This window comes from Acinonyx jubatus, chromosome C1 (genome assembly GCF_027475565.1).
Source record: "Acinonyx jubatus isolate Ajub_Pintada_27869175 chromosome C1, VMU_Ajub_asm_v1.0, whole genome shotgun sequence".
Classification (NCBI taxonomy): domain Eukaryota; kingdom Metazoa; phylum Chordata; class Mammalia; order Carnivora; family Felidae; genus Acinonyx; species Acinonyx jubatus.
In genome coordinates, this window is record NC_069381.1 from 53,707,789 (window position 1) to 53,729,418 (window position 21,630).

General features: G+C 38.3%; 1 protein-coding gene across 2 annotated transcripts in view; it reads left to right on the plus strand.

Annotated features, from left to right (window-relative positions):
- PDE4B (phosphodiesterase 4B) overlaps window positions 1-21,630 on the plus strand; it is a 522,088-nt gene that overhangs the window by 100,727 nt on the left and 399,731 nt on the right. For both annotated transcript variants that reach the window (XM_027058961.2, XM_027058960.2), the window contains exon 3: window positions 562-800. In XM_027058961.2, the coding sequence (XP_026914762.1) occupies window positions 562-800 (239 nt within the window). The remainder of the gene's footprint in view (window positions 1-561; window positions 801-21,630) is intronic.

Below are 21,630 nucleotides of genomic sequence, written 5' to 3' on the forward strand. Positions count from 1 at the left end.
AGAAAACCTTTTATGGGAACAGGAATAAGTCAGTTCTCCATAATTATCAAGATCTTTCTGTCCTGGGATAGAAAATATTTTTACTTTAAAACCCTAAGCAAGAAAGGGTATGCCTTAGCTAACGTGGTTTTCTCCTGAGTTGCAGAATGATAACATTGATTTCCAATATATATTCAATGATAGGTTTTCATTTTAACAAGTTAAAATAAAATGAGAAAGAAAGGAAAAAAGAAATAAAAATTTAAGAGAGAGAAAGTAGATAGAAAGCCCTCTGATCCACATGCTATAACTGGTAAATATTACCTACTGTCCTAAAAATCACCAAGAATGTGCAACTGATAGTTTATTCCAAAAGTTTGAAAGTTAGCCAGCCTGCCCACTTCTTGTTTTCTCTTAAGCTTTTAATGTGAGTGTTAGATTCTGATTGTGAGATCACGAATCAGGACTTTATGAGTGACAGCTGGATCATTTAGGTTGTTATTTCACTCCACTGTGCATCATTTTAGACATTTGAATTTCATTCTCTTTTTCTTCTTTTTTCTCTCCCTGTGGTTCCTTCAGAATGTGAAAGATTATCTTGAATGTAGCTTGAGTAAATCCTACAGTTCTTCCAGTAACACACTTGGGATCGACCTCTGGAGAGGGAGAAGGTGTTGCTCAGGAAACTTACAGTTACCGCCCCTGTCCCAAAGACAGAGTGAGAGGGCAAGGACTCCCGAGGGAGATGGCATTTCCAGACCTACCACGCTACCTTTGACGACACTCCCAAGCATCGCTATTACAACTGTAAGCCAGGAGGGGTGAGTAGTCTCAAAATTAAATGTCAGTTCTAAGTTTTATTTTCTGATTATTCCAACATAATCTCCTGCTATTAAAATGTTGGGTATTTGTGAAGTAACTGAGGCTGTTGACGTTTTGAGAATTTGTTTTCCTTTGGGTAGCAAGATGAGGCCTTTTAAACAGTGGAGAGATTTTCAACCTGTTAAGATTAGAAGGAGCCTATCGAGGGAGGAATGAGATACATTTTTATTAATGTCAAGGGAAAACAAAATTACTGCCTATGATCAGTTTTTTTTAAATAACTATTCAGTGAACATCAATATGTTTCCATTTAGAAAAGCAAAATCATATCAGAGTACCTAAGGGAATTATGTATGTATATATGACAGGAGATATTTTTATGCTCTGCTCTACATATAATTATTCCTAGTTTCTTTTTATTATTATACCATTTTACTAACCTCAGTTTGTGATTATGTATGAAATAGAACACTTCATTATAAATCAAAAGAGGAATGAAAATTATACTCTGAGAGATAGATGCTTGGGCTATTTTGCAGAGTCTCTATTTGTAAATGAGGCTATCTGAATCTAGGGCTGAAAAGTTAATCAAGTACATATAATCTTATAATTGTGGTTAAAATTGCACGGTGATGCTGCTTCAGATGTGTGTTTCATCATACATTTAATAATTAGCATTTTGTTTTTTTTCATTTTTTCCTCTACATAATTTTCAAATATTTTCCAAGCATGGCCTGCTTACATAACATGGGGTTTTATCATTACAATGAAAAGTGTTTTCTCTATATTTTATGTAATTTTAAATTTTAAAAATAGGGTGTACGTTTTGTTTAAATCATTTATCAAGGAGAAGGACTAATATTGCATCATTAAAATCTGGTTTTTATGCTGTGCCATATACCCTTGCTACTTGGTGAGCTTCCATAGTGCTGATGCGTAGCCCAGTATGTACCCATTGACTAATGCAGGGCATTTTTTAGTTGCTGGTTCTCAAATACACTAAGAATTAGATCACTGGGACTCCAGCCATTATAGTTACTGGCATGAAATGGTTCGTCAGACAGTCTGTATGTGATAGATAGAGAAGCATGGTAACATACCATAGGGAGAACGGGTTAAAAATTTGTGAAGCACTGACTTACCATCTTCTGTTGAGCTGAATTAACATTAGAATTGTCATAGCCAATCATTGAGAACTAAAATGGGCATATCACTCCCGGATCGCTTACTCAATCGCATAGCTCATGTAATTAGTCTTGGTTATGCTTCTGCAGAATTGCAGATTTGGAGTTGTAAAGAATTCCACAGATTTATTTTTCAGCAAGTTGGCACTGGTACAGTTGTACCAGTTGTTACAATTTTGAAATGCTTTCATACCAGTTGGTAAATGTATGCTTTCCTGAGTTCTCTGATTGCCCCTTCTAGCATCCCAGACTCTTTCCCAGAAGTAAATTCCTCACAGTCCAGCACCTAAGGGGGTGATGACTGGCACAGCACGGATCTGGTTTGGGCAGGTGTTGATGACATACTTTATAGGATAACAATCTGGATAAAATGTACCTTGTAAATTTTGAGTTTATCTAACTCAAGGACACCTTGAAAGTTGTGGAATTGTCCTTCCCATAGAAGTATCAAATCCTGCCTGACATTTGGGACATGATTGTCTATCTCTGTCAGTTGAGTGTATTAGTTTGTACAGCGACAGTAATAATACTCACCTCATAGGCTATTGTGAGGATTAAATATAGTAACCTCTGTAAGATACCTACCTTAGTAAAAAGCACATGTTAGGTTATCAACAAATGTTAGTTTCTGTCCCCTTGAATATTATCCAGTAAACCCTTTTGAAAACTAGAAACCATGTCTTAAGTTATCAGCAGCTCATGCAGGGTCCCAGTAATTTAAAGTGAAGTGGAAGATTTAGCCATTATCCAGGGAGTTTGTGTTGTGCAATCAGTAACACTACATATTAAGTAATTCATTCATAACATGTCTTTCATTTCAATTACCTGGATACTTTTTAATATATGAGAGAGTATCAGTCATTGACTCTACATTTATTTTTAACTGTGGGTATAAAAGCATTGCTATATATTCCTTAAAAATGCTTTCACTGGAACATGCATAGTTGCACACTGGTAGAATTGCTGGCTGAGGAATCTGATTGAAAGACATTTGATTAGAAGTGAGGAAGTCGAGCTCCAACTATCACTGTCATCAACTTGATGCAAGTTCACAGATGTCAGGGATGCAGCCTCTGACCATGTGTGGGAAAGAATTATACTTACCACTTAGAGCACTGAGAATATGGAATCAATCTCCATGTCTAAACCAGGGGTGAGAAAACTTTTGGTGAAAGGTCAGCTAATATTTTTGGCTTTGTGGGCCTTGCAGTCTTTTTCATGACTATTCAACACTACTGTTATAGTGTGAAAGTAGCCATAGATAATGCATGATGAATAAATGTAGCCGTGTTCCAGTAACACTTAATGTATACAAACAGGTAGCAGGCTAGATTTGGCTTGCCAGTCAGTTTGATGACTCCTGACCTAGACTTAAAAAAGATCTCTAGGACATGACTCCTACTCTGGTATTGCTTTGACAGTTACAACTGGGTGAAACTTCTCTTGAGCTCCTGGTTGTTGTGCTAAATGTGCCATAGATAAGGGGCCATGTGCTAGAGATTAGATTTTTAAAGCCAGTGAAGGAATTTGAGTGATGCAAATGAAAGGTAGTGCCAAGTGTATATAAGGTTAAAAAGAAAAACCCTGATATAAATTTAGCTGTTGTTTGGAGAGAGCACATTGATGACAGAACTTGGCTGACATTGCAGGCAAAAGGTCTGGAATATAAAGACAGTGGTTTGATTTACCATAGAGAAAGAACAAATTATAAATGACCTGTGTCCAACTGAGTTAACTTGCATCCTATTACCTTTTGGATAAGGTTCTTCATCCCACAGAAACCCAAATGGACACACAATGGAAAGATAATACCTAGTTTTCAGAGTTGTGATGAAAATTAAAGATAACATGTGTGATTTACACTTTAAAAAATCATAAATTAGAGCCGAGGAAGAAAGGATAGCAATAAAATATTACTCTCAATATTTTCATTAGTGAGGAAGGAGAGAATGGAAGCTGATTGGAGAAGATTCAATGAAGGAAAAGTGCTGTCATGTGGAGACTTATCTATGCTGAATGGAAGGAACCAGTAGATGGGGAGATATTGAAGATAAGAGAGATGGGCAAAGTTGGTATTGAATATACTAAGGAAGGTACAGGGGGAACGATGAGTTTCAGACAAGATTAGAAATCTCTTCTTTTGAAATGTGTAAATCCAAGGCAGAAAAGAATGAATATATTGGAAATTACAAGAAGAGAATTAGGAGAACTTCTTTTCCAAAGATCTCTACCATCAATGTTTATCAAATATTAGAGTGCATCAGAAACCCCTTGAAGGCTTATTGAAAAACAGATTGCTGGACCCCAACCTAGAGCTGAGAGTCTGGGATAGGGCTTAGAATACATAGTTCTAACAAGTTCCCAGATGAAACTTCTGGAACTGACCTGGGGTCCACATTTTGAGAATTCTGGCCTAGATTTTCTCAATGAAGTAGGAGGTTAGGTCATTTGCTGTATATAAGGGCAGTGGTCCTTCCACTTTCCTTTCAACCAAAGGTATACATAGTTCCAGATCACCAAGCATGAATTTTTATTTGGTGGTATTTCTTTTTTCTGTGCCACGCCAACTGACCTGTGGAGCAATTGAATTCCCAGGTATTAGATAATAGTACTGCTTTAAGAATGCTCACATCTTGGAGTGCCTGGGTGGCTCAGTCAGTTAAGTGTCTGACTCTTGATTTTGGCTCAGGTCATGATCTCACAGTTGTGAGATCAAGCCCTACATCAAGCGCTGCGTTGAGCCCCACCTTGGGCATGGAGACTGATTAAGATTCTCTCTCTCTTTCTCTTCGTCTGTCCCTCCCCTTGCTAGCATGTTCTTGTGTTCTCTCTCTCTGTCAAAAAAAAAAAGAAAGAAAGAAAGAAAAGAAAAAAGAATGCTCATATCTCAATGATGCAGTGGAAATATTGTCAAGTGAATTTTCAGTTGGATAGGAAGAAGCTGCGAGATGAAAAAGTCAAGGATTCTTGTTTGAGGGTTTTCCTCATGGCGCACTTTTTCTTAAGAAGGCCTGGCTTCTCCTTTGTCATGCTCTCAAAGAAGATTATAAATATCAGTTTGCTTGTCTCCCATCTCTGTCTGCCTGAGGGCTGTGCTTTGCTTCTCTAAATGTTTCAGTTGTAAACAGGATGATTCTATTGGGAATCTATTAACTTAGGTGTAATATCCTTAATGTTCACTGTCCCAACTTTTACCTCCACTGGGGAGAGTGGTGCCATTTCCCTGTTGCTGTGTGGAGGGCTGGAAGCCATTTCAAGTGTTCTCGTTATCACAGAGGGGGAAAGTGGTCAGTCTGCTGAGGTGGTGACTCAGAAACACAGGATGTGCTTTATTGTTCCTACTCTGTGCCACAAGTTTACCGTCTGATGAGGTTTTCAATAAAAATATTTTATATTTTTGAGCTGCTTCTCCAGTATAGATCCTAAAGCCCCATTTTAGAGATCAAAATGCCCACAGATGCTGCATGCAAATGCCATAGGTTCAACAAAAGGTGGTATGAGGATGGGAAATTGACAACACACACATCTGTTTAGCTCCCGCTAGGTTTTACCACCCACTCAAATACTTTGACTACAGAAACTGTGTTTGTGACTTGTGCATTGAGCACTGCAATCTACATGTCAGCAATACACAAAGCCCCCTTCCCTTGGGTCCCCATGGCAGGTATGTGAGATAATGGACAAAGATATACAAAATCAAGCATCATCCCTCCACACTTCATTGCATATATATTTTATCAGTCAGGTCAAAATTATGTTGGAATATAGGAAGTGCAGACTTTATGTAGAAAGTACTTGGATCTAGTCTCTAGGATTATGATAATTGGTGTATGGCTTTACAGAATAGATAGTATTCTCACTATGATGCACCATAGTATACAATGTCCTTTCCGTCTCCTCTTTTATTTAAATTTAATTCCACAACAACCCTGTGAGGTGGGCATTATTTCTTAAGGTAAAGCAAAAACAAAAATGATTTCAAATAAAGTATAATCATTGGAATAAAAGGTTTCATAATACAGAAAGAATTGATTTTGAAGTTTGATGGCTGACAGCTTTCAATTCCCTACCTCTCCCCTTTGCCTCACATCTAGGAAAGAGAAGAAAATATGGAACCACCCCCTTAACCATAATAAAACGCTATATCACTTTTCACCTCCTTCTAAACTTTGTTTCTCTTTAGATAGAACCTGAGGTCTTCTCCTTGGGGAATTCTTTCACTGTTTACTATGTGAATAGTAAACTTTATTTCTTAGATGTTATTCCTATGTGTTATTCAGCCTGATATTCATAAACTCCTGGGCAGAAGGAGCCCAGCTTCCAGGAGGGGATACTAGGTACCCAGATAAAACAGGTTTCTTAGTTTTATACAAGGTAATGGTGTTTTATTCCTTCAAACTTGTTGTCATTTCAGACAGAAACAAAATAGAGGAAGATGTAAATTTAAAAATCACAAAATAATGTCAGAGGTAGTATGTACAACTTACTGTGGGAATGGAGAAGAGTGAATGGCTGTTTTTTCTGGTTTGAACAGTATGTGTGTAGAGACATAAAAGTGCAAAAGAGGATGGGATGTTGAAGGAACTATATTCAGCTTTATTTGGCTGGAGAACAGGGTGAGTGTGCTGAGATGCGGTTGTCAAGGCCCTTGAAGGCTCTGCTGGTCCATTATCCTAAGGATATTGGCAAGCTATTGAATGGCTTTCAGAAATGAAATAAAAGAATAATGTTTCTATTTTCAACAGTTAACTTCAATGGCGGTGTGGAAGATAGATTGGAATGGAGACAGAAAAGTAATTTAGAAGGACACTGCTTATGTCCAAGTGAATGGTGATGATGGCTGAGTCAGAACAAAGGCAAGGAAAATGGTCAGAGTGTAGCAGGATTCTCGCTCAGAAAGTCATGACATCGAGACTTTTCCTTCCAGGAAGCAACTTTATTCATGCCGGCACAGCTCAGTTGGGTTCATACGAAACTGAGCCCCAAATGCCACATGGCATAGTTTTTTTTTACATTTCCTCTTTCTTTGTGTCCCGTATATGGTAACACACAAACATGCAGTCTGATTAAGTGGTCTCATGTTACAAGGTCATGAGGGATGTTGTCATGTATGCGTATAGCCTGGTTTCCTTGAGGGTTTTTTTTGTTTTGTTTTGTTTTTTTCATTTCTTAGGGAGGGGACCTTACCACAAGAGGAGGACAAAATGTACTAGGTACTGTTCTAGGAGGTGGGATATAAGGTGAAAAAGGGCAGAGAAATTCTATTTTTATGAAGTTTGAATTCTAATGGGTGTGTGACAGAGAACTCCCTAATATCCATTTTTCCTTCTCTCCAACTGTAAGAAAAGTCCAGAATTATAACCGAGCACATGGCTACCCAGGAAATAGACTGTACCTTTCAGACTTTCTTGCAGGTTTCTCTTAGTCTAGGTAGAACCTAGGCTCTGGCCAGAACATGCCCTTAAAATAAAGAGGCATCCTTCTCCTTCCACTGTCCCCTTTGCTACTAGGTCAGAATGGGTATGCAGTGGTGGGATTTCTTGTACTGCGTGGCCCAGGTAAAACCACAGGGCTGATGGAGCAGCAAAACAAAAGGGCCCTGAGCATGTGACAACTTCCTGGAAGCTTCCACACCAGACTAATGTGAAGCAGAATAAAATTCTGTTGTGGTTTTGGGTTTCTGTCTGTTATAGTAGCTGAACCTGTTTTGTAAGTAATACTGGGAGAGACAGATGATTATAGTTGAGGTTAAGCATAAAGGGGATGCCCAGATCATGAATCCACAAAGCAGTCATCTAAAAATATAAATAAAATAGATAAGTAAGTTATATGTAGCTGAATCTGTTAAGCTTAACATACTTTATTATTATTCAAAATATTACTATTCTATTAGTATCTACTATTATTCTAATAATAGTATTATCCAAATACTATTATTTGAATAATAGTATTATTCAAAATACTTTGCATGTAAGGAAGAGGTTTACAGAATGCCCAAGCTAGGCATTCGCTTGCTCCTCAGATAAGAGAGACCCACCTGTGCAAGGAATTTACACTTGGGTGTGCCAGCCAGTGTGATGAACGGGAGACTGGCAGCTGAATATCTCTTTACTATGTCTTCTTCTCATCTGATGTACTTCATTATGTCATACTTATTAATCCTATCTCAAATAAATTGGTTAATTAACAGATAAAGACATGAGTCTGTCGAAGTACAAGCTGATTACAGTAGTGATTGTAATAACAGAAGACTATAGACTGAAAACACGTGATGAAGGAAGCAAACAGGGTGATGTGATAGAGTAACTGTGAGCTGCTGAGCAAAGGAATGATACTTTAGATGAGGTAGTTAGGAAGACCACTAAGAAGAGACAATGTTTGATTGATACCCAGATGATAAAAACCAGGCGATTTGCGAAAAGTATGTGGGTGTGTGTGTGTGGGTGTGTGTGTGCTTTATAGGCAGAAGGACTAAAAATATAAATTCCCTGAGGTGGGAAAGGGCCCAGTGTGTTTGAATAGGAGAAAGGAGGCCAGTGTGGAAGAAGAGTAAGACTGGGATTTGGGAGACAGGGAGCAGCTAGATCGCCTGGACATTTATGGGCAATAGTAAGGAACTTTATCGTATTTTGAGAGCAATGGGAAGCTATTACAATGTTTTAAACAAAAACGTGACATGAACTGACTTTCCAAATGTGGTGTTTTGGAAATGGGTATATAGGTAATGGGTACAATAATGAATTGTAGTGGAAGCAGAGAATATTGCAGAAAGGTGATCCAGAACAGGGTGATGCCAGAGTAGATGGAGAGAAGTGAAAGAATTTGTGTTCTTTAGGAGACTGAGAGGGCTTGCTATGGAATGCATGTCGAAGTCTGGGAAAGGGAGGAGTCAAGCCCCAATGCTGTCCTTTTTGCTTGAGCAGCTGGGTCAACAGTGGTGCCCCATTTGTTGAAGCTGGAAACACCTGGGGAATGATTTTTAGGGGGTAAATCAAACCACCTGTTTTATTTCAGGAGAATTCTGGCAAAAATTTCCAAGGGATCTCTTATGGGCCATTGGTCCCATAGCCGAACCAGGCTCTTTAATTGATTACAGCAATGGTGAGCCATCAAAGAGGCTGGCCCTGGGTGCCATCAGGGGAGTGTTACACTCTAAATAATACATTATATATCATTAACCTAGTCATTGTTATTTTGACCGAGAATCAGTACCTGGCTTCCAGTTGTCCCTGGGATGAGCAAGGAACTCTTCCAGTTCAGCTGTAATATAACTTCGTGTTACACACGCACCCCTTCTTAATTATACACTGCTCATCATCATTCCTTTTCCTGAATCTTTTGCACCATTTACAGAACAACAACAAAAGCAAAAATACAAATACTAGGGGCTCCTGGGTGGCTCAGTTGGTTAAGTATCCTACTTCAGCTCAGGTCATGATCTCACAGTTCAGAGTTCAAGCTCCTCATAAGGCTCTGTGCTGACAGGACCGAGCCTGCTTCAGATCCTCTGTCCACCCCCCTCCGCCTCTCCCCTGCTCACATGCTGTCTCTCAAAAATAACTAAATGTTAAAAAAATACAAATACTAGGATATTAATTATTTGTTTCATCCAACAGGGTCTAGATATTGCTTTAAATAGTTCAGTTTTCCAAATATCCAGCACAGATATGTTTGGAATCATGCGCATGTTCATCAACACTTTTCCTTTTTTTCATCACCAAAATATGAATTTCATGTAAGGTGTCAATAGGTTAATTTAATATAAAGATTAATTGGTTGTCAGGTAAATCTAGTTCCTCCTCTGGCCAATCAGTTTCCATTGGAAGAACAACATTTGGGAGTTTTAATTTAATTTCCCAATATACTTGATCATTGATATCAATGTTATGATAGTTTTTATTTATTTATTTACTTACTTATTTGTTTATTTTTAATTTATATCCAAGTTAGTTAGCATATAGTGCAATAATGATTTCAGTAGTTTCCAGTGATTCATCCCCTATATATAACCCAGTGCTCACCTCAACAAGCATCTTCCTTAATGCTCCTTACCCATTTAGCCTATCCCCCCCACAACAGCCCCTACAGCAACCCTCAGTTTGTTGTCTGTATTTGAGAGTCTCTTCTATTTAGTCCCCCTCACTGTTTTTGTATTATTTTTGTTTCCCTTTCCTTATGTTCATCTGTTTTGTATCTTAAATTCCACATATGAATGAAGTCATATGATATTTGTCTTTCTCTGACTAATTTTGCTTAGCATAATACCCTCTAGGTCCATCCACGTTGTTGCAAATGGCAAGATGTCATTCTTTTTGGTTGCTGAGTAATACTCCATTTATATATATACCACACCTTTATCCATTCATCTGTCGATGGACATTTGAGCTCTTTCCATATTTTGACTATTGTTGATAGTGCTGCTATAAACATTAAGGTGTATGTGCCCCTTCAAAACAGCACAACTGTATCCCTTGGGTATATACCTAGTAAGTGCTGGGCTGCAGGGTAGTTCTATTTTTAATTTTTTGAGGAACCTCCATACTGTTTTCCAGAGTAGCTGTACCAGTTTGCATTCCCAGCAGAAGTGCAAAAGAGATCCTCTTTCTCTGCATCCTCACCAACATCTGTTGTTGCCTGAGTTGTTAATTTTAACCATTTTGACTGGTTTGAGGTGGTATCTCTTTGTGGTTTTAATTTGTATTTCCCTGATGATGAGCGAAGTTGAGCATTTTTTCATGTGTTTGTTAGCCATCTGGGTGTCTTCTTTGGAGAAGTGTCTATTCTGTCTTTTGCCCATTTCCTCGCTGGATTATTTTTTTGGGGGGTGTTGAGTTTGATAAGTTCTTTATAGATTTTGGATACTAACCCTTTATCTGATATGTTATTTGCAAATATCTTCTCCCAATCTGTCAGTTGCCTTTTAGTTTTGCTGATTGTTTCCTTCACTGTGAAGGTTTTTTTAAATCTTGATGAGGTCCCAATAGTTCATTTTTGGTTTTGTTTCCCTTGCCTCCAGAAACATGTTGAGTAAGAAGTTGCTACAGCTGAGGTCAAAGAGGTTTTAGCCTGCTTTCTCCTCAACGATTTTGATGTCTTCCTGTCTTACGTTTAGGTCTTTCATCCATTTTGAGTTTATTTTTGTGTATGGTGTAAGAAAGTGGTCCAGGTACATTTTTTTTTCTATGTCACTGTCCAGTTTTCCCAACACCATTTGCCGAAGAGACTATCTTTTGTTATGATACTTTTAAAAAAATCAAATTATTTTTACTAATGACTTCATTATTATACCAAATAGTATTTACATTATGAATTAAGCTAAGATCATTACAGAATGTCAGTTAGAATTAACTTCCCAGCAGAAGTATCCCTTGCCTATATAACAAATTGTCCTGGAATGGAGTATTAATTTAAGGGTTAGATCTCAGTAAGTTCTGATTTCAAGTCTCTTATCAGCATAATCATATGCCTGTTTCATACTATAAGATTGCACTGATTAAGGTTGCCAGTAGACCTTGTGTTTAAGTGATACTTATTTCCCTTAATCTGTAAAATTCTAGTTAATTGTTATACATTTCCAATTCTGACTAACTGTACTATTTGGATATGTTTGCTTTTTGTTATGCATAGGGAGTTGGCAGTTAGTAAGCACCTAAGCAAACTATGTTCTCCATTTAAGAATTGTATTCCTTGTACTTTTGCTACCAATACCCTAGGCCATAGTCCTTTAGATACTTCTGATTCCATTTAGAGGAACATACTTAACAGTCTCTCTTTGGTCAGAATGCATGCTGCTTCCCATATTTGTACTCTAGTAGGTTAACTATCTAATAAATTTTTATCCATTTTTATAAAGCTGTGCTATTTGTCCAGGCCACTTGCCACTTTTTTCCTTGATCCTGAAACAGCATTCCTTTTAAGCAGCAAGTACAGGCCAATACATCTTTTTCCTTAGTATGACTCTTTGTATTAGGGTCAAATTTGGCTTGTCCTGTAGCTTCTAGATGTGTGTCAGCTTTCCCAGTATTTATTTAGAGCATTTTGGCCAGGACTAGTTCCTTTAACAAACATGTTATTATCATGGAATGTGTATTGCTTAACTACAGGTTGAATATATATTTTGGAACCAAAATATGTGGGGAATTTGAGTTCCCCATTTAGGTAGTGGTAACCTCCAGATATATTTTGTTTGAGTATGTGCATTTTTAGGTGAAGGTCCAATAAGTTCTAAGATTTTTCAGATGTCAAGAATTGTGGTTCTAGGATAACTTTTTATTACCTTTATTGATGCTCTTCCAGTCACTCATTGGATCACTCATTTCTGAAATATTTGTTTCCATATTATTTTCCAAGATTGAGAGTATAGGAGGAATACATTTATTTTTAAAAATGATGCCTTTGGGGCATTGTCAAGCAATGGAAAATATTAGTCTAGCTCAAGAGCAAGATTAGGTGTAGAAATATAGATTTGTAAGTCTTGAGAGATAAAATGATAGTTGAATTTTTTATAGATAGGGAAATGGAATCCCCAAAGGAGTTTCTAGAATGAGAAAAGGACCATATCTGAAAGGAGGGGGAAGACAAAGAATGAATGAAGACAATGGAACATGAGCAGCCCTCACAATACAGGAATAAGGAGACCTGACATAGGAAAAGTGGAGCAGTTAAGGTTTTCATGCTGCAGATAAGTCAAATAAAATAAGGGCAAGGAGTGTGAACTAAGTTTTGAATTGATGATTTCCCATTACTCTACTTTCGGCTCTATGAATATAGTGGTCAAGGTTCCAAAATGGGGGACACTCCTACGAGGAAACACATTAAGAGTACTACTATACTTAAAGCTATAGCTGCTATCTGGTCACTTTGGTTTCCTTTTGCCAGTAGACCAGTAAGCAAAAAAAAGAAGTATTGACAGGGTTAATGGACTCTAATCATCAAGAGAATGTAAAGCTATTGTTAACTAATGGAGATAGGAAGCACAAATACCCCGAACAAGTCACAGAGTGATGGTGAACAAGGCCACTTCTACTTCTACACTTGGTTCCCTGACAGATATATTCTCCTACCTGAGGCTATATAACCATGTAACCGTGATTAGTTTAAAGTGTATACCTCATCCTAAAGGATAATGTCTCATCTTACAGTGGTGTCTCTCCACAGTGTCACTTCAGTTGCAACTTTGAGTCCATTACATTCCTTTATAATGGAACTCTTAGATGCTATGGTGGTAGTAGGATCAGTGTACCCCTCGGTTATTTCCCCTCCACCATTTCTCCTTTGCTGTAAAGTGATCCCTTAGTCCAAGTTGATATTATATGTGATTCCAGTTTGGTCCTCATACACTTTGAATCCTTGGGTAGTGGGCTAGCTGAGATCTTGTGGGTGAGAAAGGTAAGCCCAGACCAAGGATGTATGTTTGACATGACTAGATTAAATACAGCTTTTTCCTGAGTGAAGAGTTTCCTATGTAATCAATTTGCTACCAGGTGGCAGATTGGTCTCCTTGAGGGATGACCTCTGCATTGCTCTCTGTTGCTGGCAGGCCCAATATTAAGGAGCAGTAGTTGCTAGATAAGCTTTCAAGAAGTGGAGTCCATTATGCTGTTAGGTCCATTCATATTCTCCATCTCTACCACTCTAGCTACTCTGTACCACTGATGAGTCTTCAGGGCGGCCAAGCACAGAGACTGGCTGACATTTACTGGCCAAGTCATCCTTGATGTTCGTAAAGTTTATTCTGCAGTGGATTCTCTGCTTGGCATGAACATGCCACAGGACAGTCTCCATGCTTGGTGCCCACTCCCATAAGCCCATCACATGCATCTTACTCAGACCTTCTTATACCTAGTTTTCAAATCATGCTTGTTCCAGGGTCCTGACCAGTCAGCCAAGTCATTAGACCATATATCCCAATGCCAGGCCACTTCTCTTTTTTTTTCCCTAATTGCTATTTTTCAGGACTACTCTGCAGTGCAAAAGCAATTTATTTTCGCTTACACCCACATACTGGACCCCAGTCATCTATAAATATTAGACTTTTCCCTTCCTCATCAACAGGTCACAGAAAACCCTCCATGAGTACATAGGTATGAAATAAGGGAGAAGCATTGCTGCAGCAGTGGCAGATGACATGAGAACTAGGGACATATATTTGTCCAGTTCTCTTATACTCTCTGAACCTACTCAAATTTGATCCCAGTTGTGTCACATCCATATTATGGTGGATTGCTGCTGGGGTCACCTGACCTTATGATTTATTGGGTCTGTTAGCATCACTGGTATGCTGGGAAATGTTCAAAATAATCATCTCTGAAAAATACCACCCTGGTTTGTAGCATTTGCTGTTTTGTGGTATAAATATTCCCACCATGGCTGATTTCAAGCTGCCAAAATGATGTCACAGAATGTGGACTTGGGGAGAGCTGTGCTGGTATAAACCGTCTCTAGCACATCACCATATCCAACCAGTGATAGAGGCTCTGGCCACTGAATATCACTTGGGGTCCAATGTTTTGATCCTGTTTTTACTGAGGCCAAATGTCATGCTAGGAATTGTTTGTCAGTAGTTTTTACTTTTCCACCACAGATGTCATAGCCTTTCTCTAGAATCCTACCAATATGTACTATACATAATATATTTTGCCAACACAAGTAAGTCTAGTACTATGAATGATGTGGACCAAGCAATAATCCTGGACCTTATGCAGAACCTTTCCTTGCTCTGGGCTCCACTCAAGGCTAACAGCTTTCTAAATCATCTGACAAATAGGTTATAGCAGTATTTTCAAGTGTGTTTGTTATATGCTGCCTCTCAGACCTAAAGAAGACTGTCAAGCGTTCTGATTCTTTTTTAGTGTCAGGAGTTGCAAAATAATAACTTATGTCTTACTTTTGAATATTCTAGGATGCTTAGAACACTGGACCCCTATAAACTTTACCTGTGTGGCAGGGTCCTAAATCTTTCTGGGTTTTGTCTCCATCTGGAACATGAATGTCCAGCACACTTGCTACTTCCTGCTCATTCGGTATGACTGACATGACATCATCAATATAGTTGGCCAGTGTGATGATCTGTAGAATGTTCAGATGACTGAAGGTTTTTCTGACAATATGATAACAGAGAGCAAGAGAATTGACATAGCCCTGGGGCAAGACTGTAAATGCACTGTTGTCTGTCCATGTGAATGTGAGCTTCTTCTCATTCTTCTTCCTTCATAAGAATGAAAAAGAAAACATTTGTCAGTTAAATAGTGACATATCGAGTAGTCAAGATTATTAATCTGCTCTGGTAAATATACCACATCTGGTAAAGCAGCTGCAATTGAGGTGAACGCTTGGTTAACTTGTGGTAGTCTATTATAATCTTCTGTAGATTATTTAGTTTCCACAGGGACAAGACTAGTATCTTAATAGGGCCCTATTTGGGACCACCACCACTCCTATATCCTTTAAGATTTTGAGGGTGGCACTGGTTTTTGCCATGCCTTTGAGATGGTGTTATTGATTGAATTGTATCCTCCAAAAGATGTATTGAATCCTAATCTCTTGCACCTGTGAATGTGACCTTATTTTGAAATAGGGTCATTGCACATGTAATTAGTTAAGATGAGGTTATACTTGAGGAGGGTGGGCCCTTAATTTAATATGACAGGTATCTTTATAGGAAGAGGGAAATTTAGACACAGATACAGATACACAGGGAAGATACGTAGAGAGAAGATGGAAGAAGGCAGAGATTGGAGTTATTTTGCCACAAGCCAAGGAATGCCTGGGGGCTGCCAGAGCTGGGGTACCTGGAAGCCCTTAGAGGCTTTGGAGGGAGAATAGCCCTACTGACATCTTGGTTTCAGACTTCTAGCCTTCAGAAATCTGAGAGAATAAATTTCTGCTGTTTAAAACCACTCAGTTTGTGGTACTTTATTATAGCAGACATAGGAAACTAATACAGATTATTATACAGATATAAATATTTTTTAAAAAATATTATCCTCCTGGAGGGAGGGTAGGAATACTTTCAGGATCTTCCTCATGGCCTTCCTACAACAACATTCAGGGAATGAAGTTAGATTTCTGCCAATTGCTAAGTATATTCATTCCAATTCCATGTTTGGAAACCAGGCTAATGACCATCAGTACCCACTGTAAGACATGGTTGGGACTCAGTTTCTTTGCTGACTTCCACATACCTCTACTCTTAATGGGAAGATCATGATGGTATTTGGGGTCTTTGGCTCTCAGTTCGATCTGTATTCAATAGTTTTGAAAGACCTGAGTAATCCACAGAGCTATCTGTGGTGTTATGGGATTTTTTTTTTCTTTAGCTGGTATGTTCTGGGTCAGAGAACTGGGCATATGAACATAGCTCTTCATTGGGGGTGGCTGACCTCAAACTTTTGCTCATGCATTCTTGATCCCCATTGCAGTATGTGTGTGTATATGTATGTATATGTGCATGTATATGTACACACCTTTTTTGGCTGCCTATCTGTCTTGCTGCTAGGGATGAAATGTTTTATGAGCCATTTCCATAAATTTCTGTGGGTTAGGTGTTGCTGACTCATTCTGAACTTGTAACAGTTTCTAGTAATTCTGTCCACCTTCTTTCTAAGGGGTATATGCTGCCAGCTGACCTCTGCTATTCTTGGATTCTGTCATCCCCAGTGCTATTAGGGAATGCAGTACTAACTTGTATCTCCTGTCACTATTCCCAGTCTATTGAATGATGTGATGTGTCTCAAACCTCTCTGCCTTGATATAGGGAGTGTCTTCTGTTCCTCCCCAAGGAACATGGTCAGCCACATGGTTCTTTATCTTCTAGAGTGGACCTTATGCATGCTTCTCTGAGCTTTGAAACCCTTCCTCCATACCTTGATACAGCAATTGTGGCTTCTCTATTTTGTTTAATATAGGCCTTTGCTTTTTTCAAGTATTCAGGGCCATTCCAACAGCCTATTACAACTGGCACCAGGACATTTTCTAGGGTATGAAATCTTGTATCACCACCATATTGACAACTCTCCCTAATCCAGCTTTATATCCTGTTTCCTCTTGACCTAGCAACCAGGAACTATTCCTGTTTCCTGATGGTAGCATATCCAGCTTGGGATCTTTTTAGGCATAGTCTGTTTCTTTTGCTTCAGCTGGCTCAGCACTTTCTGAATCAGGTTATGCTGAGATTTGACTCTAATTATGAGCCAAGAGAGGTGGTAGTATAAATCATGAAAAGGACAAGGAATACCTTCTAGGGCACTTGAGGCCTTTGTAGAATTTCAAGCATGTGTGTGTGTATCTAGTTCTATCTTCTGATAAGGGGAAGGGGGGCTGGCCATTTCGTCAGACCCATAGAACTCAGAATTTGAGGACTCAAGATTTGAGAAGTTTAACTGTGTCTATACAGATAACTCCTTCCAAGTGTTAGGGTCCCATTCCTTTCCTTTTAAGACCCTGAGTTTGTGCAAGAGACTTGCCTAGGCTGGGATTCAACCTTTCCTGAGGCTCTGCTAACAATTAAGTCCTGTCCCTGGGAACACTTCTGGTGTCACTGTCTTAGATTGGGTTCCTTGGAACAAGTCTGAGATAAGGATTCTTGTTTAAGTGACTTATTGGGAATGTGCTCTCAGGAGAAGGGAAGTGAGGGAAACAGAATAGGACAGGGAGAAAATGGCAAGCATGAATGTGATCTCAGTAGAGACTAGCTGCAGTCTGATCCCACAAGATACTCTAGGGCACAAATGATGTGACAAAGCTAGTCTCACATTGGGTCAAGCAGGTGGCCCTTTGTATTCCATGCCAGCAGATCATTAGCCAACTAAACCCCAGTTGGGGGTGGGAAGAGGTGTAGCCTCTCAAGCAAGGTGCTTGCACTTGATCCAGGGCAATACTCTGTATTGTAATCTCCAACAATCATGACAAATGGGACAGGGATATACCAGCCAAAGGAGAGGATATGGGCAGACATCAAGAGCATCCACCACAACAATGTAGAGCTATCATAAACTGCAATGATCAGCAAATTTGTTGAGTTATTCTACATCCAAGGTCAAAAATGTATTTCTTTAAACTGTCTGGAAATCTGCTGTAGGCTTGGGTAGGAAGGTTGTATTTATTTTCCCTTCTTTTAAGTGGAATTATACTCAACCCCCACTGATTATAAAACCCAAGTGTTTTAATTCACCAGCTTTGACTAGGGACCCTCTTGCAAATGAGAGCTCCCTTCCTGGTCTGCTGTCAACTCTTAGAAACAGAACTGAAATTGGGAATGTTATTTCCCACTGTGACCTTGGTTTATTTCATCAATTTTTCTCTCCCCTTTTTACCTTTATTTTTACTATATAATGATTGGAGTGAGAGATTATGAGAATAAGTTCTTTCAGATACATTTTCCCATTTGGAATGGCCTTTTTGCTTTCCATGTGCAAGTGAAAATGTGCCTATAGTATACACTATTTCTGAAAAGGGGACAAAAAGTTAAGAAGGAAAAGAGGAAAAGGATAATCCAAAAGTCGGGTACCAATGACTGAGAATGATATTTTAATTTCCTATTTTTTTAGTATGAGTTTGGGAATTTATGTTTTTTTGCAGGAAAAGAAAGAAAGAAAGAAAGAAAGAAAGAAAGAAAGAAAGAAAGAAAGAAAGGAAGGAAGGAAGGAAGAAAAGAAAGAAAAGAGAAAAGAAAATATAAAAGAAAAGAAAAAAGAAAAGAAAAGTATAATTTGAGCTCAGGGCTTCAGTGTTCTTGAAGGGTCTGGAAATAAGTCATTGTCTTCCCAGTTGACAAAAAGCAAGATATGATTAGGACCATCCTGTTCTTCTTTATTCCCCCAAAGCTCTGAGAACACTGGAATAAGTAGCCTGTGCTTCATAAACACCAGAAAAATGGTGATGCAGTCTATAGTCCTTTGAACACTGAAAATCCACATAAAAATCAGGTATTATGGTTGCTTTAAATTAGCCCCTCCAAAGTCTGCACTAAAGTTTCCTTCATGTTGTATCGTATTTCACCCCATACGTAAATCCCATGTTCTAGTCTGAGATCCTTCCTCCCACTTGTTGCAATTCCCTTTTTATTTTCTCCTCCTTAGGTATCAAAATCTTACCCATAATTCTTTGAATCCCCTCTGTAGGAAACAAATTCTGATATTCCAAGATTTGGCAACAGAGGGTGCATCTCCCTGTGGGGAAAACTATGACAGAAACCTGTGGGCTCCCCTCTTGTCTACTGGGATTCTCCTTCCTCAGGGGAACTCCTTTCCTTAGGATACCGTCCTCAAAGTGTGGTTGCCAAGCTAGGGTATTAGTGTCCCTAAAGAGTTTGTTAAAATGAAAATTATTGGCTCCAACTCAGTCCTGTTAAATTAGCAACTCTGGGTATGAGGCCCACAATCTATGTTTTGATAAACCTTTCTGGTAATTCTGAGGCCTGCTGAAGTTGGAGAGTCTCACTCTCTGAGGGAGTCTCTTACTAATCACCTTTGATACCCTTTTTCTGGCCTCAGAGAGTGGTCCCCCATTTAACACTCAAGCCTAATAAATCCTTAATTGCCATGGCACATTTGGAACACTTAAACTAACTTTCCGAATGGTTTGTCCATGATAAAAGGAAAATGAATTTCTAGAGTAAAATATAATTAGATACAATGATTCATAAAATATGGAAATGTGTTATAGTGGTTAAAAACACTAGTTTTATAGTCAAACTAGACTTTGAATCCAGCTTGTTACTTAATCATGTTGGTATTAAGGCTCTACATCTGTTAAATGATAATAATAATACCTACCTTTTAAAGCTGTTGTAAAAATTAAGTGAGATGATGAAGGGAAAGCAGTTAGCAAAGCACCTGCTTTGCTAACCCAAAGACCCATACAAGGCATTCAATAAATGGTAATAAATTATATTTTGCTTACTCATCATCAGTACCCCGGCCCCATTTGCAATGGATCTCAGCAATGAGCTCTCAGCCCACTTCCACAGGGCATGGAACGTTTTTACCCTTGGAATTCAGAAGCACCCCTAAGCCTGTCTAGGGTCCTTGGAGTCTAGGCCAAAAGAAATGCAGAGATTCTATCTTCCTGGTCTGAGTCCTATAGTCCAAATTTGATTTCACGGTCTCAGCACCCTCCTATTATCCAGGCTATTGCTTTTGGGAAACATCAGGCCCATCCCCACCATTTACAGGGCTTGGAGCAAGAGTACAAATTAAAAGGCCCACACAACATATATTTATAGTTATAATTTACAGAGCAAGCTAAAAAATGTTTTATCCTCTGTATAGGCAGGAGACAGCCCCCACAATCCCTGGAACCTGTGAATATGTTACCTTACATGGTAAAGGGACTTTGCAGATGTGATTAAGTTAAAGACCTTGAGATAGGGAGATTATCCTGGATAATCTGGTCAAATGTAATCACAAGGGTCCTAGGGTCCTTGTGAGAGGGAGGCAGTAGAGTCCGAGGAGATGTGACAACAAGCAGAAGAAGTTGGAGTGGTTCAGTACCAGGAGCGAGGCATGCAGGCAGCCAGTAGATGAGAGAAAAAGCAAGGATATAGATTCTCTTCTGGAATCTTCAGATAGAATGCAGCCTGGCTGACCCATTTTGGACTTCTGAACTTCTGAATTGTTCAGGTAATACATTTGTGTTGTTTTAAGCCCATAAGTTTGTGATAATTTTTATAACAGCATTAAGGAAACAATAACCCTTCTGCCTTTGTAACTGTGAAATAAAAAAAAAATATGCACGTATGCATTTATAAGACTGCAGATTGGCAAAATATCAATGATGATTGAATTTAATGATTATTTTCACAGTGAATGTTCTGTGAATGATCCAGTGATATTTAAATGAATGATAAAATGGAGATATCCTTCCTTAATTATTTTTATTCCATTTCATTTATTTTTCTTGTTTCAGTATAATTATGTATAACATTGTTCAGAGAACTTGTTTTTCATAGACAGGATTGCTAACTTAGGCCACCTTTCTTGAGTTCTTGTAAGTTATCTTACAATTTGGAGGAATTTGTCTCTATGGGGCAATAGCAACTGAATTGTCATTAAAACTCTTAAAGAATACTTAGATTTAGAAAAAAAACTATTAACTATGTATTATGTTTATACATTTTTAAGGAGATAACATATGATAAACTATTATCATCTTGTGAAAAAAAAATCCAGATATTTAATTTAATGGATGTGCTTTCTTATATGGATGTGGTTTCTGACATTGATAAAGCAATTTCTAGATGCATAGAGTTTTACTTAAATTCTTTTCTTTCTAATCTTTTCAATCCTGGGATATTAAAAGAAATTGTAAAAAACAGAAGTATGATGCATAACTTGTTCAAACCTTTCACTCCAATTAAAATGATGGGAATACCTAGTGTGGCCAGAATATAGTCTTAGGCTTATTTGTACACAGATCTTCTCCTTCATTGTTATATGTTATGTATGTTATATATTTGTTGTATTTTTATTTTCTTTTTCTAATATTTTAGTATTTTATTGGCATACTACTTTGTTGGATGTTTCACATACAGTTTATTTTAATTTGGAAAAATTTTTTTTAAGAAATTTAAAAATGCTTTTTATTCTTTTAAAGACGAAATGGCCAAACCTATATCTGTGTTTGTGTTCTGGTTAAAGCTCTTGCT